General features: G+C 61.7%; 1 protein-coding gene across 4 annotated transcripts; it reads left to right on the forward strand.

Moving 5' to 3' along the window:
• The first annotated feature begins 3,820 nt into the window (after window positions 1-3,820).
• On the forward strand, window positions 3,821-15,309 carry MAPK8IP2 (mitogen-activated protein kinase 8 interacting protein 2). 4 transcript variants are annotated; one of them, XM_054470049.2, is made up of 12 exons: window positions 3,821-4,078; window positions 4,970-5,075; window positions 6,666-6,941; window positions 7,073-7,166; window positions 7,285-8,511; window positions 8,817-8,892; window positions 9,011-9,183; window positions 9,274-9,383; window positions 10,155-10,262; window positions 10,546-10,616; window positions 13,973-14,071; window positions 14,469-15,309. In XM_054470049.2, the coding sequence occupies exons 1-12, from the start codon at window positions 4,014-4,016 to the stop codon at window positions 14,539-14,541; spliced, it is 2,478 nt and encodes an 825-aa protein (XP_054326024.2). In that variant the 5' UTR covers window positions 3,821-4,013; the 3' UTR covers window positions 14,542-15,309. The 4 variants fall into 4 exon arrangements, with proteins under 4 accessions (XP_054326024.2, XP_054326025.2, XP_054326026.2 ...); XM_054470050.2 differs by having other exon boundaries at window positions 3,822-4,078; window positions 7,288-8,511; XM_054470051.2 differs by having other exon boundaries at window positions 3,823-4,078; window positions 7,420-8,511.
• The last annotated feature ends 26 nt before the right edge of the window (window positions 15,310-15,335 follow it).

The following is a 15,335-nucleotide window of genomic DNA, read 5'->3' on the forward strand; positions in this document are numbered from 1 at the left end:
TTTGCATTTGTTTTCTAATCTCTCAGAAAGTTGTCAGAAAATGTTCTCTGACTTTTTAGAACTGCTGTGGTCAGGACTGTGGAAACTGTTGCGACTCCAACTCTCCCTTCTAAGTCCAGTCAATTTTGTGCTTTGTAATGTCTATGCCATTCGTGCACCACAGAGGGAAGAAAGCGTTAAAATGGTCACTTCACAACATCTTGATTTGTCATCGAAGGAGAAGGAGAAGGAGTCTGGAAGGACGCTGACAACGGGTGGTGGTCAGGGAGGAAAACCCAGTGCCCGTGGCCCACAGGCCGGAGGAGGAGAGAACTTCAAGGAGGGATATTCAGCTCCCCGTGGACCCCCATTTGTTCATCCATACAATGATGCTCTGAGGAGCACACGAGGAAGGTGCAACTTTGATAAAATGTGCATGATGTAAGGGGCATAAACCCCCTCAGGAAAGAGATGCTGCCTTTTCACTAATGTATCCCTGAGCTGCACAGAGCAGCCCTGGGGGACTGGGAGGCCATGGCCCCAGTGTGAGGAGCAGGGGAAAGGTGAGCCTTAAATGATCACCAACAAACAGGGCCTGTGTCTGGGGCTTACACACGACATGTGGTCCTCACAGCACCACTGCTCAGAGGAAGAAACCAAGATCTGGAGGGATTGAGTAATTTGCCCACATTCAACAAGTTGGTGCAAAATGAAGAGTGGCTCCCCTCTTTCAGACTTTAAGGCCGACGATCTTCCGTCTGTGCTCTGGGGGCAAGACGGGAGGTCCACAGATAAAATTGCGGGCAGTATCCCCCATCTCATGGTCTTTACACTCATGGGACCTGGGAGTGACCATCTTTTAAGCGGGAGGGAAGGAAGGGGAGAGGCTTGAGGAAGGTTTTGGGGGTTAGGATCTAAGATGAAATTTGAGACTATAAGACTTCAGATTGGATGCTGTGGCTCATGCCTGTCATCTCAGCAGTCTGGGAGGCCATCGCTTGGGCTTGGGCCCAGGAGTTTAAGACCAACCTGGGTAACATAGTGAGACCCTGTTTTTACAAAAACAAAATGCCAGGTATGGTAGTGTGCGCCTGTGCTCCTAACTACTCAGAAGGCTGAGGCAGGGGGATTCCTTGAGCCCAGGAGTTTGAGGCTACAGTGAACTAGGGACACACCACTGCACTCCAGCCTGGGTGACAGAGTGAGACCCTGTCTCAAAAAAAAAAAAAAAGATCTTAAGCTTGCTGCAGTTCCAGATGAAGGTAGATCCTGGAGGCCCCTTTTGTGGGAGAGGTCACTACAGTTGAGTATTAAAGACTGTTGACAGATCAGAAATCAAGGAACTGACTGACCAGGGTATTGGATGGGTCATTTATGTGGATGTCCAGATGAACCAGTTTGGTGAAAAGACTTGGGATCAAAAGGAAATCTGGAAAGTTGAGGTCAAACTCTCTGAAATCTGGGAAGAGATCTGGATTTTTTGGGAAAGGCAGGGAGTGGTTAATAGGCCCAGACTCCTTGAACCTTAGAAATGGGGAATGTTCTTAGTGCTTCTAAAATGGAAAAGACTGTTATGGCAAAGACCTGATGCCCCAGACTGGGTTAGAGACCATAAGCTCTCTCATTCATTCATTCACATGTCTGCTAAGCACCTACTGTTTGCCGGGCACCATGCTTGGAGTCTAGGGCATCACAGAGGGATGACAGCCAACCCAAGTCAAGAAGGCAAGCATAAACTAGTAAATGGCTTTTTTTTTTTTTTTTTTTTTGAGGTGGGATCTCACTCTGCCCTCCAGGTTGGATGCAGTGGTGTGAGCTCAGCTCACTGCGACCTTTGCCTCCTGGGCTCGGCCTTTGCCTCCTGGGCTTTTGCCTCCTGGGCTCAGCCAATTTTTTTTTATTTTTGGTAGAGACATGTTTCCAGGCTGGTTTCAAACTCTTGAGCTCAAGTGACCCACCCACCTTGGCCTCCCAAAGTACTGGGATTACGGGTGTGAATCACTGCCCAGCCAAGTAAATGCCATTCTTAGAAAAATACTGTAATTGGCATAAAATATAAATTGTGATGGGACACCAAAGAGTGCAGGCTCAATCAGGCCCTGGCCACAGGCCTCTCTCTGAGCTGGAAGGGCGATACCCCCCCTTCCCGACTTGCATGAGCTCCTTCTGCCATGTCGTTTCTGGTGTTTGTCACTCAAGTGCCTGGTCCTTTCCTAAGGAATAATTTTCCAGGCCGGGGTGGTGGCTCACACCTGTAATCCCAGCACTTTGGGAGGACAAGGAGGGCAGATCACCTGAGGTCAGGAGTTTGGGACCAGCCTGGCCAACGTGGCGAAAACCCATCTCTACTAAAAACACAAAAATTAGCTGGACATGGTGGTGATTGCCTGTAATCCCAGCTACTCGGGAGGCTGAGGCACGAGAATCGTTTGAACCCGGGAGGTGGAGGTTACAGTGAGCTGAGATCGTGCCACGGCACTCCAGCCTGGGCAACAGAGAGCAAGTTCTGTCTCAAAAAAAAAAAAAAAAAATTCCGCAGAACTAAGACATAAAGAAATCTTAAGGCACATAACTTTCATCAAGGGGGAAAAGGGATTGCACTCTTGTTGAAATGCCAGCCTCCTTCTTTAGCCAATATTTAGCCAGGTGCTGTGGTTCACACCTGTAATCCTAGCACTTTGGAAGGCTGAGGCGAGAGGATAGCTGAGCCCAGGAGTTTGAGACCAACCTGAGCAATACAGAGAGAGCCAGTCTCTCTCTCTCTCTCTCTCTTTTTTTTTTTCTTTTGAGACGGAGTCTTGCTCTTGCCAGGCTGGAGTGCAGTGGTGCAATCTCGTCTCACTACAACCTCCGCCTCCCAGGTTCAAGTGATTCTCCTGCCTCAGCCTCCTGAGTCGCTGGGACTACAGGCGCCCACCACCACGCCTGGCTAATTTTTTTGTATTTTTAGTAAAGACGGGGTTTCACCATGTTGGCCAGGATGGTCTCGATCTCTTGACGTCGTGATCCACCCGCCTTGGCCTCCCAAAGTGCTGGGATTACAGACGTGAGCCACCGCGCCCGGCCACCAGTCTCTATTTTAGGAAGAAAAAAAGTGTTCTGCAGTCTCTCCCTAGTTCTGCGCCCTCAACCCTGATCTCCCGCCTCCTCCCACAGCCACCCTCTCGAGCTCAGCTTCAACCATGGCCCTCCCCACAGGGCTCCATCCCAAGCCAGAGCGGGTCAGTTGCCTACACAGGGCCCAGCAACACGGTGCCCAAGAAAAAGTGTTTCCAGTGGGACGCACATCGCCTCCGTGGGTGCTAACTTCTCCCAGTGCCCGTCGGTACCCCTGTCCGGCTGTGCAGTCTCTACTGAGTGCTCAAAGTCCACTTTTAGCCCCAGCCAGCATCCTCTGAGTACCTTGTGCTCGATTCTGAATCCAGCCCTGCTCGGTGACCCTTGTGCAGACGTCCCCGGGCAGCCCCGGTCAGCACCCCGTGGGGACAGCTCCGATCAGCACCCGACGGCGGACAGCTCCTCCCGCGCCTCCCGCCTCGCCCGCCACCCCGCTCCGGGCCGCACCCGGGTTAGGGTTCCTGGGGGGATCCCGGGGGCGGCGGCGCAGCTCCTGGGGCCGCCCCGGCCTCTCGCCCAGAGGAAACAGCCCACGGTGAACCCGAGGCCCGCGGACCCCGGCGCTGCCTCCCCGGCCTCCCGCCCCGCGCGGGTCCTCCAGGGCGGGGCCCGACGCCCACCCGCCCGCCCCTTCCCTCCCGCCCCTCCCCGGGAAAAATCCTCATCGCACGCCCGGCCCTTCCCCAGCCAGCGCCCGGCAGTGAAGCCGCCGCCTCTCCTCCAACCAGCGTCCCCGGCCGCGTCCCTCCCCCGCCTCCCCCGCCGCCCTCCCCGCGCCGCCGCGGAGTCCGGGCGAGGTGCGCGGGGCGGGCGCCGCAGGGCGTGTCACGAGGTGAGCGGGGCGGGCCGAGCGCGGGCGCGGGGCGCGGCGAGGCTCCCGCACCCCCCGCTGCAGTCGCGGGCCTCTCCCGGAGAAGATGGCGGATCGCGCGGAGATGTTTTCTCTCTCCACCTTCCACTCGCTGTCGCCGCCGGGCTGCAGGTACCCCCTCGGCGCCCGGGCCGGGCGGACCCTCCGCTCCCTGCGCGCCCCCCGACCCCGACCCGGCCCGGACCCCCCGTCCCCGCCGCCGGCGCGGACCCGGCCCCGGCCCCCTGCGGTCCTTGAGCCTCGGCTCGGGCGCCCCACCCCCACCCCGCTCCCACTCCCTCCATCTTCGCCGCGCGTCCCCAGCCTCAGTGACCCCTGGGCCCCGCCGGGATTCGGAGCCGCGCCCGGCCTGGACGGCTGACCTGCCAAGGGTGGAGGCCCCGGGCCGACCCTCTGCGGGGGAGGATGCGGGCGGGATGCGGGCACACCCTCCCAGCGCGGCGTGTCCCGGTGGCCTTGGCCTCTTTCAGTGGACGCCAGACCTGGCCGATAGGGCCCGGCCGGGAGGGAGTGGAAATGAAGCCCGGAGTCCTGCGGGAAGGGACTGGGGTGGGGAGGACGCTGGGCCTCTGGGTTTAGGCCTCACTCCGCCGGAGAGGGGGAGACGAACAGGCCAGACTGTCCTCCCAGAGTAGGCGCGACCCCTCCCCATCTGCCGCTGCCGCCGTTGCAGCTCCCCCTCCCCTGCTCTGCAAGACCCTGGCCCCAGGGGCCTGGAGCTGCGAGTGGAGGGAGGAGAGGCTGCTGGCTCTCCAGGGAGGCGGGGTGGGAGGGGTGGGGGCAGGGTTGGCTCCTCCGGGCAGGCCTGGCTCAGATGGGGGAGGGGATCCACAGGAGAGCAGAGCTTGGGGGTCAAGATGATGGCAGGATGTGTTCCGAGAGCTGGGGGCTGTGGAAACCACTGGGCGTAGGAGCTGAGGTCTCCCTCTGCCCCTCCTCAGGGCCAGTTGCCAGGCAGGGAGTCCAGGGTTGGTGGCTCTCTGACCCTGGTCTCCTTTCCAGGCCTCCCCAGGACATAAGCCTGGAAGAATTTGACGATGAAGATCTGTCTGAGATCACTGACGACTGTGGCCTGGGCCTCAGCTACGACTCAGACCACTGTGAGAAGGTGTGGGGAGAGCTGGGGACTCAGACCGCTGTGAGAAGGTGGGGGGAGAGCTGGGGACTCAGACCACTGTGAGAAGGTGGGGGGAGAGCTGGGGACACAGACCACTGTGAGAAGGTGGGGGGAGAGCTGGGGACTCAGACCACTGTGAGAAGGTGGGGGGAGAGCTGGGGACTCAGACCACTGTGAGAAGGTGTGGGGAGAGCTGGGGACTCAGACCGCTGTGAGAAGGTGGGGGGAGAGCTGGGGACTCAGACCGCTGTGAGAAGGTGGTGGAAGAGCTGGAGACACAGACCCAGCTCAAGGGAGGGCCTCATTAGGCTCTTCTTAGCGTGCACTTGGGGTTTTAGGGTGGGTGTGAGCTCAGCCTTGAACCGGGGACTCCTCTGATGGCTCCTCCCCACTTAACCCTTGAGGTTTCCTTGGTATCAACTCTCTCTTATTCCAACACATTGCAGGCCTCATGCAGGGCCTTCCCCAGCATTCTCCCCGGCCCCATGGGTGGCCAGCCCAGGGCAGGGAGGTGCTCCTTTGCTTTGGGTGCCCTCTGTCCTCAGATCACTCCCAGAAAGATCTAATCCCTGGCAGCTGCCATCACAACCTTGTCCCCTCCGCAGCCCTGTGCCCTCGTCCGCAGCTCCATCTGTCTGTTTCATGTCTCCCTCTGCTGAAATCTTTTCTCGCCCATCTCCTGCTTCTCCTCCTCCCTGTCTCTCCACATTTCTGCTTTCATTTATTGAAGAACATTTCTGAGCAACTGCCATGTGGCAAATACTGGGGGCTTCTGGGTGCTGGGAGTGGAACAGGACAGCTGCTCTCTGGAGCTGCAACTTAGTAGGGGAGAAAGACTTGTAAGGGACAATGGCTGCCCACGTGTCAAGGGCTGCATTCCAACAGGGACATAAGTTCCACGAGGGGGGAGGGAACCCGATCCACACTGAAGGAATCAGGGAGAATTTCCAGAGGAAATGTCAACCATGCCCTGAGGTTAGCAGAGCCAGGCAGATGGGGTAGGTAGGAGGGAATGGAGGAGAGGAAGTGCCAGCATGGGGATTAACTGTGCCAGTGGCCCTGGGGTTGGTGCAAAGTTGGTGAATCCTCAGAGTGCAGGCTGTCTCTCCATTTATGCATTTGTTTGATGTTTGCTGAACATCCGCTGAGCCCCAGGTCTTGTTCTTGGGGGTGGGTGCAACAGTGTACAACATGGACATGACCCTGCCCTGGTGGGGCTTGCAACAGACCAAAAACTATGTCCAGTAACTGTAAGTTGTGTTAAAACGCTGCGAAGGGAACACAGTGCTGGTGTCAAATGTGATGGGGTTCTGCAGTTAGATGAGTCTAAAAGTGGGGCCAGGGCTGCTCTGAGAATCCCTGTCATTCAGCTGTAGAGTTTGGGCCCTTCGCAAGAACTGGAGTGATCCCGATGTGTGTTACGCAGAGTTTTAAAACATCGCCCTGTAGACAGAGGGGCAGAGTGAGCTGGAAGGGGCTCTCCTTTGACTGATACTCCCCGATTTCCCTTCTCCTAGCACCTGGGCCCCTGGGCTACTGCTGCCCTCTGGCCCAGCCTTGCTATCTCCCTCCGTCCTGCAGGACAGCCTCTCCCTGGGGCGCTCGGAGCAGCCGCACCCCATCTGCTCCTTCCAGGATGACTTCCAGGAGTTTGAGATGATTGATGACAATGAAGAGGAGGACGATGAGGATGAGGAAGAGGAGGAGGAGGAGGAGGAGGGAGATGGGGAAGGCCAGGAGGGAGGAGACCCTGGCTCAGAGGCACCTGCCCCTGGGCCCCTTATCCCCTCCCCTTCCCTGGAGGAGCCCCACAAGCACCGGCCCACCACGCTCCGTCTGACCACACTGGGGGCCCAGGTGAGTGCCCGGACCCACAGCTCCCTGGAGCTGAGCCTGGGTTCATAGCACCTGGGACTGCAGCCAGCCCTGCTCACCCCCTGGGAGCTGGAGGCCCTCCTCAGGACCGCCGTCCTGTATCTCCACCCCAGGACTCCCTGAACAACAACGGAGGCTTTGACCTGGTGCGTCCGGCCTCCTGGCAGGAGACAGCGCTATGCTCACCCGCCCCGGAGGCCCTCAGAGGTGAGGGGTGGTGGGCCCGCGGGGCACGGGGAAGCGGGGGAGGAGGGGAGGGAGGACGGACTGGCTGCTGGAAGAGGCCTGGGTGGTGCAGAGAGGGTGACCCCACCTCCCTGCCCAGCAGAGCTCCCGGGCCCCCTCCCTGCCACGGACGCAGGGCCCGGCGGGGCGCAGTCGCCAGGGCGCCCGGGTTGCGACTGCGAAGGGAACCGGCCTGCGGAACCCCCGGCGCCAGGGGGGACTTCGCCCTCCTCAGATCCCGGCATCGAGGCTGACCTGAGAAGCCGCTCGAGCGGCGGCCGCGGGGGACGTCGGAGCAGCCAGGAGCTGTCCTCGCCCGGCTCCGACTCGGAGGACGCGGGCGGCGCGCGCCTGGGGCGCATGATCTCGTCCATCTCGGAGACGGAGCTGGAGCTGAGCAGCGATGGCGGAAGCAGCAGCAGCGGCCGCTCCTCGCACCTCACCAACTCCATCGAGGAGGCCTCGTCGCCCGCCTCGGAGCCGGAGCCCCCGCGCGAACCCCCGCGCCGCCCCGCCTTCCTGCCCGTGGGCCCCGACGACACCAACAGCGAGTACGAGTCGGGGTCGGAGTCGGAGCCGGACCTCAGCGAGGACGCGGACTCGCCCTGGCTGCTCAGCAACCTGGTGAGCCGCATGATCTCCGAGGGCTCCTCGCCCATCCGCTGCCCCGGCCAGTGCCTGTCTCCTGCGCCGCGCCCGCCCGGGGAGCCCGTGTCGCCGTCCGGCGGGGCGGCCCAGGACTCCCAGGACCCCGAGGCGGCCGCGGGGCCCGGCGGCGTGGAGCTGGTGGACATGGAGACGCTGTGCGCGCCGCCGCCGCCCGCGCCCGCCGCGCCTCGACCCGGCCCCGCGCAGCCCGGGCCCTGCCTATTCCTCAGCAACCCCACGCGTGACACCATCACGCCGCTGTGGGCCGCGCCCGGCCGCGCCGCCCGCCCGGGACGAGCCTGCTCCGCCGCCTGCTCCGAGGAGGAGGACGAAGAGGACGACGAGGAAGAGGAGGATGCCGAGGACAGTGCGGGGCCCCCCGGGGGCAGGGGCACGGGCCCCTCGGCGCCGCGGGACGCCTCGCTGGTGTACGACGCGGTCAAGTACACGCTGGTGGTGGATGAGCACACGCAGCTGGAGCTGGTGAGCCTGCGGCGCTGTGCTGGGCTGGGCCACGACAGCGAAGAGGACAGCGGCGGGGAGGCCAGCGAGGAGGAGGCGGGCGCGGCGCTGCTAGGCAGCGGTCAGGTCTCGGGGGACACCTCGCCGGACAGCCCTGACCTCACTTTCTCCAAGAAGTTCCTCAATGTCTTCGTCAACAGCACATCTCGGTCCTCCAGTGAGTGAGAGGTGGGGAAAAGGGGGGTGGCCCAGAGGAACGTGCAGACTCCCTGGCCCCAGTCCCAGGGTCCCCCACAGTGCCCAGGGCCACCTGAGGGTCTGGCCGTGGTCAGGGCTGGGCGCCCTCTCCCACCCAGGACATGGCATGAGGTGGCCTGCTCTGCCTCAGTTCCTTCCCGCTCTTAGGACACCTACACCGGACTGCGGAGGGGACTTGGCCTCTGCCCAAGGCCAGGCCTCTGAGCACTACTCTGACTCTCTGTCTCCCTGTCTCCCCCGCCTCTGTCCTCCCGGGTCTCCCAGGCACCGAGTCCTTTGGCCTTTTCTCCTGTCTGGTCAACGGCGAGGAGCGAGAGCAGACTCACCGGGCTGTGTTCAGGTACGGCCTCCCTCCTTGCTGGCGGTGGCCCCCGCCTCAGTCCGCGTCATCGCAGGACGCCAGCGGACACGACTGTCAATCCCGCCCCCCTCCCCAGTGACCTCTCCCCCCACGGCAGGTTCATCCCGCGGCATCCAGACGAGCTGGAGCTGGATGTGGATGACCCTGTGTTGGTGGAGGCCGAGGAGGACGACTTCTGGTTCCGTGGCTTCAACATGCGCACGGGGGAGCGCGGTGTGTTCCCCGCCTTCTACGCCCACGCGGTGCCCGGCCCTGCCAAGGACCTGCTGGGTGAGGTCCCAACCCCGAGGAGAGGCTTTTCACCCCAGATCCTCCCCTCTGCCCCCGCCTGACCTGGGCCCTCTGTGTCCCCCTCCCCAGGGAGCAAGCGGAGCCCCTGCTGGGTGGAGCGCTTTGACGTGCAGTTCCTGGGCTCTGTGGAGGTGCCCTGCCACCAGGGCAATGGCATCCTGTGTGCAGCCATGCAGAAGGTCAGTGTGGAGGCCGGGCAAGTGCAGGCTGAGGGTCCGCGTGGCGGCCACACCAGCACTGCAGGCTGGCACAGAGCTTGAGGTTCCAAGGTCTGAGGTCTGATTTCCTCCAGGGAGGGTCTGGGGGATGCTGCAGGGGTAGCTTGGGGTGGGTACCCCAGGCCCTGGTTCAGAGGCCTGAGCAGGTGAGTCTAAGGCAGAGCACAGCAGCTGTCCCTCATCACCTCTGGGTCTCTGGGCCACAGATCTTCCAGGTGGCCCCGACTGCCATCAGCCCTTCCTCTTCCCATCTGGAATCAAGACCAGCCCTCACAGCCTCTTCGCTGGGAGCCTTCTACTCATCCACTCACTCAGTGGACGTTTAGTGAGCACCTGCCCAGGCACCAGTACTGAGACTGAGGCTGGGGGGCAGTAGGGAGCAGGGCAGAGCAGCCCTGCATCTGAGAGCTCCCTCGAGCTCTTGGGGCCAGGCAGTGAAGAGGCCAGGGTGGGTGGGGTCTGTGTTCCTGGCTCCTGAGCCAAGCGCAGCAGCCTGCCTGGAGGAGCAGAAGGAAGATGAAGCAGGCTGACTGCAGAGAGGCGACTGCTCTTCCCGAGCCTGAGGAGTGGCCAAGGCCATACCCCTATGTCTTCCAGAATTGCATCTTGAGGTCCTCAGCATGTGCATCCTCAAACATAAGCTAAAACGAGCAGAGGCGTAGTCCCACCAAGGGGAAAGAAAGGCCCTTGTGGGCTCCTCAAGACCCTCTTCTCCCCCAATTTCTTCTGTAGATTGCCACTGCCCGGAAACTGACCGTCCACCTGCGCCCTCCTGCCTCCTGTGACCTCGAGATCTCTCTTCGGGGGGTCAAGCTGAGTCTGAGCGGAGGAGGGCCCGAGGTGGGAGTGTGGGGGACTGGGGACCGGGGACTGGGGGGTAGGGTTAGGCCACGGAGTCCGACGGTGCCAGGCCTCAGGGGTGTCCAGTAGGCGGGAGGCAGGGGTGGCGCCAGGCCTCAGGGGTGTCCGGTAGGCGGGAGGCAGGGGTGGCGCCAGGCCTCAGGGGCGTCCAGCAGGCGGGAGGCGGGGGTGGCGCCAGGCCTCAGGGGTGTCCGGCAGGCTGGAGGCGGGGGTGGCGCCAGGCCTCCTTTGACACAGGGGCTTCTGCCCACCTCTGCTCTAGTTCCAGCGCTGCAGCCATTTCTTCCAGATGAAGAACATCTCCTTCTGTGGCTGCCATCCCCGCAACAGCTGGTGAGAGTCCGACCATCCCGGAGTCCCCCAACCGCCCCCACAAACCCTGAGAGTCCAACCGCCCCCCAAGTCCCCACAGACCCTGAGCCCCCACAAACCCTGAGGGCTGCCCGTACCCAGCCCTGAGAGCTCCACCTGCACCCACTTGGCTCTGTGAGCCAAGCCTGCAGTGGCGCCCGCTCTGAGCTGGACTCAGGAGGCGCGGGTCAGACAGGCTTGCATCTGGTCTGGGTGGAGAGAGGCACACGGGCGAAGGATGTGAGAAGCCTGTGTGGGTGCGGAGGACGCCCGAGTGGGCCTGGGGCTCAGGATGGCCAGCCTGGAAAGACAGCAGGTGACAGGGGTGGGGAGTGGATCTTCCTGGTGGGGTCCAGCTGAGCCAAGGGTGTGGGATGCACTGGTGGGGGGCTATAGGCTCTGGGGCCCACGTGTAACGGGAGCAGCTGGAAATGCTGGTGGAGACCTGGACCGTTTTGATTATGCCAAGGAGCTGTACTTAATCTTGCTGGTAATGAGGCCATAGAAAGCTCCTAATGGAAGGAGGTGACACAGTCAGGTTGACGTGCTGGCTCTGGCTGCTGTGCCGACTGCATTGATGCAGGTGCTGCTGGCAGGGGACCTGGTGGCTGCTGAGGTTATACAGGTGCCATGTCCTGAGACCAAGTGTGCAGATGCAAGAGGCATTGAAGAGGTAGTACAGGCAGGACCTAGGTTGACCGGCTGTAGAGGGTGACCTGGAAGAGACCAGGGTGACGTCTCCCTGGGGGATGGTTGTACTGCAGCCCACACACCGAGAGGGGATGAGGGATCAATCACAACACGGTGAGACTGAAGCGGCCGTTGGTCCCATGGGTCTGGAGTTTAGGAGGGAGACCTGGAGGGAAGATACCAGGTCAGAGCAGGTGATCACTGAGACAAGAGGGGAATGGCCAGGCAGGGTGAGGGGAGGAGGGGAGGAGGGGAGGAGGAGGTGCTGGCATAGGAGCAGCAGGCCAAGGGGGGCTGCCAGCTTCCCTCCAGGCACAGGCCCCTGCCCTCTGTGTCCCAGCACCCTGGAGGAAGGAGATCGGGGACGAACCAGAGAGGCAGAGCCAGCCAGAGGCTGGAAAGGACTTGCAGGGAGTTGGAGGAAGCAGGCTCACAGGCAGGCAGGACGCAGCAGGGCATGGTGCTGCCAGGACTGAGGCATGGGACAGACGTCAGTGCATCTTGGGGGCCTTGTGGACTCTCCCTGTGGTCAAGAGTGAGGGTGCTGCCTGCTGGAAGATGTGGAGCCCTTTTGTGTCATCCCCGCCGAGTGCGGAGATGGTCTGCTGGGATCCATGAGGAGACACTGCTCAGTGGGGTGGAGAGGTGGGACACCGTGCAGTGGTGCAGACCAGACAGTGGGGCCAGCTCTGGGGTGGAGAGGTGGGACAGCGTGCAGGGGTGCAGAGCAGACAGTGGGGCCAGCTCTGGGGTGGAGAGGTGGGACAGCGTGCAGGGGTGCAGAGCAGACAGTGGGGCCAGCTCTGGGGTGGAGAGGTGGGACAGCGTGCAGGGGTGCAGAGCAGACAGTGGGGCCAGCTCTGGGGTGGAGAGGTGGGACAGCGTGCAGGGGTGCAGAGCAGACAGTGGGGCCAGCTCTGGGGTGGAGAGGTGGGACACCGTGCAGTGGTGCAGAGCAGACAGTGGGGCCAGCTCTGGGGTGGAGAGGTGGGACAGCGTGCAGGGGCGCAGAGCAGACAGTGGGGCCAGCTCTGGGGTGGAGAGGTGGGACACCGTGCAGTGGTGCAGAGCAGACAGTGGGGCCAGCTCTGGGGTGGAGAGGTGGGACAGCGTGCAGGGGCGCAGACCAGACAGTGGGGCCAGCTCTGGGGTGGAGAGGTGGGACACCGTGCAGTGGTGCAGAGCAGACAGTGGGGCCAGCTCTGGGGTGGAGAGGTGGGACAGCGTGCAGGGGCGCAGACCAGACAGTGGGGCCAGCTCTGGGGTCACTGGGACAGCGGACGCTGCCAGGAGAGGAAGAATGACCCAAATTTCTCGTCAGAAGGAAACTGGGTGAAGCTCAGGCCTCAGGCTGGACACGGCCCCAGCCAGAATTCCATGAGAGGAAGGTTGGTCAGTCGAGTTTGGGGTTTGGGGTCAAGATGTGGCAGGGGTGTGGGAGTAGGCAGAGGAGCTGCTGCCCTGGCCCAGACCTTCCTAATATTTGTCACCCCAGACCCCCCATCCCCGGTCCCTCGCCATGAGGAGGCACGGAGGAAACCGCGTGAGGTGAACGGTGAACTCGTTTCGTCGTGGCGGTGGTGGTAGGTTAGGAGAGCATGGGGTGTGCCGTGTTGGGATCTGGCATTAGGATGTCTGGTGTTGGGATCACAGATTGTAGCCTTTTCTCCCAGGGCTGCCCAGCCTGCCTGTGTGTCCTAGGCAAGCTCCTGAACCTCTGTGCCTGGCTCTCCATCAGGGCCCTACCTCAGAGGGCTGTCGTGAGGCTTCTGTGAGTTAATCGAAAGGGCTGAGGATGGTGCCTGAGTAATGCAGGAAGCCAGATCTGCGGGTTGGCGCTTATTACCATGATGACTTGAACGCGGCATTTGAGGCGGGCCCTGTGCTCTGTCTGTGGACAGCGTGCGCACACTGTCCTGGCAAGCAGACCATCATGTGGCTTCCCATTTGGTGGAATCGCAAAGCCCCGAAGCCATGGGGAAATGGACGGGTTGGCCAGTTTCAGGGGTGGGGGTGGGGCAGCGTCCTGCTGCAGAACTCTGACTGCCTCTCCCTCTGGACGACGATTTTTGATTTTTGCTAATGTCTGGGATGAGAAGACAGCACAGGTGGAGGAGCTGGGCAGTGACTCCATGAGTGAGGCCCCACAAGGAGCTGCTTTCCAGTGGGAGCGAGGGGTAGACTGGAAGAGGGTTTTACAGACCAGGGGTAACGTCCAGCCCCACCTTGGAGCTGGGCAAGGGGCTGTCAGTCTGCTAGGCCCACAGGAGGAGGCCTGAGTTGGCAGGAGACATGGTCTCCAGTAGCCAGGCAGAGGCCTTGCTCTGTGGTCCTGGGGCAGGCCCTGAATAGGGCCACAGAGGGCGGCAGTGCCAGCTCAGAGAAGGGAGATGTGTCCTCAGCGTGGGCTGGACGCCCCAGTCATGGAATTAACTCAGAGCATGAACTCTTGGTAGGTGCCCAGCCCTGTACTTGGGCTGAAACCAAAAAAAGACAACTTCAGATCTCGAAATTGTGCAACCCCCACACTCCTGTCCCTTACCCTCTCCCCAAGCCCTTTGTTCCTGCCTCGTCTCTCTACATCATTTGTGGGGTGGCCAAGGCTGGGCCAGGGCTCTGACGTGCCCTCCACACTGACTTGCCTGCAGCTATTTCGGCTTCATCACCAAACACCCGCTGCTGAGCCGCTTCGCCTGCCATGTCTTTGTCTCCCAAGAGTCCATGAGGCCGGTGGCGCAGAGTGTGGGGTGAGTGGGGCACCAGGGTGCGGGGCGCAGAGTGGGTGCAGGGGTACGGAGGTGGGGTGCGGAGGCGAGCAGGTGGGGGCAGGAGCCTGGCAGGGGAGGTCTGGGGAAGGAGAACCAGATGTGCTGTGTAGAGAGGGCAGTGGTGGGTGACAGTTTGGGGTCCCGGGCATGGGGTGGGAACAGGCACAGACACATGGCCCAGGCACTCTGGCATGGGTAGGATTGCTGGGCCGGGAGAGCTGAGGGTCACACTTGGGGGTGACATGGCTGTGCCCGGGTCGGGGGTTATGGATGGCTGCGGAGGGAGGAAGGAGGGAGAGCTCAGAGGCGCTGTGGAAGGCGGTTTGGGGGTTGAGAACCGGCCCTGAGTGGCTGGTGGAGGACTGTCTTTCCCCAGCCGCGCCTTCCTGGAGTACTACCAAGAGCACCTGGCGTACGCCTGCCCCACGGAGGACATCTACCTGGAGTAGCCCGCCCACCGCTCTGTCTCCTGGCCGTCTGCTCCAGGCGCAGCTGGGGCTGAGGATGTCTCAAGAGGCCACGATGGCTGTGGCAAGGACTGGACTGGGGGGACGTGGGACCTTACGCTTGTGGGGGTCTGCGGGCTGGGAACTCTCGTCCTTGGTCCCCAGGGCGCAGCTGTGGGGGCTGCGGGGGAGTGGAGCCCCCGTGCCCCCGCTTTTCCTCAGATCCGTTCTTTCTCTGTGTTGTCCTCCTCCTTCCCTCCCCAGTCTCCCTTTTCTCTCTCCTGGTGTCTCTGCCCCTCTCTGTGCCTGCAAACCTTATCCTCTACTCTTCACTTTGGGGTCAGAACTTCGGGGGTGTGGAGGAGGTGCGGCTCTAGGGACGGGTAATGTCGGCTTCCAAGTGATGCCCTCCTGCTACTCCCCTGCGATTTGTAAGGGAATTTTAATTTTTATAGTGAATCTCAAGGGATCATCCCATCCTTAACCACAGGGACAAGAGGGGCCCCCTCGCCCCAGCCCCACCCCACATGGAGCTCAGGGGGAAGCAGGGAGGGGTTCCCAAAAGAGCCCTGCGGAGGCTAGGAGTGGTTCTTGATGCTCACCTGAAGCCCCTAGACGCTGCTAGGAGGGGGGGCCCCTCCTGGGCCCCCAATACTCCGCTTGCCGCTGCTAGCGCACCCCTGCAGTCCAGCGTGCATCCGCCCCACGCACGCCCCGTGCTGTGTTCCTGGGCCCTGCCCATGGCCTCAATAAACTCTCTGCTTGGTGTGACATTGGCTGTTTCTAGGGGGTGCTGA

The sequence above is a fragment of the Pongo pygmaeus genome, chromosome 23 (genome assembly GCF_028885625.2).
Source record: "Pongo pygmaeus isolate AG05252 chromosome 23, NHGRI_mPonPyg2-v2.0_pri, whole genome shotgun sequence".
NCBI classification, from domain to species: Eukaryota; Metazoa; Chordata; class Mammalia; order Primates; family Hominidae; genus Pongo; species Pongo pygmaeus.

Coding starts and splice junctions, on each gene's coding strand:
- MAPK8IP2 (XM_054470049.2), top strand. CDS start 4,014: ATGGCGGATCGCGCGGAGATGTTTTCTCTCTCCACCTTCCACTCGCTG. Junction 5,076..6,665: donor ACTCAGACCACTGTGAGAAG/GTGTGGGGAGAG, acceptor TCCGTCCTGCAG/GACAGCCTCTCCCTGGGGCG. Junction 6,942..7,072: donor TGACCACACTGGGGGCCCAG/GTGAGTGCCCGG, acceptor TCTCCACCCCAG/GACTCCCTGAACAACAACGG.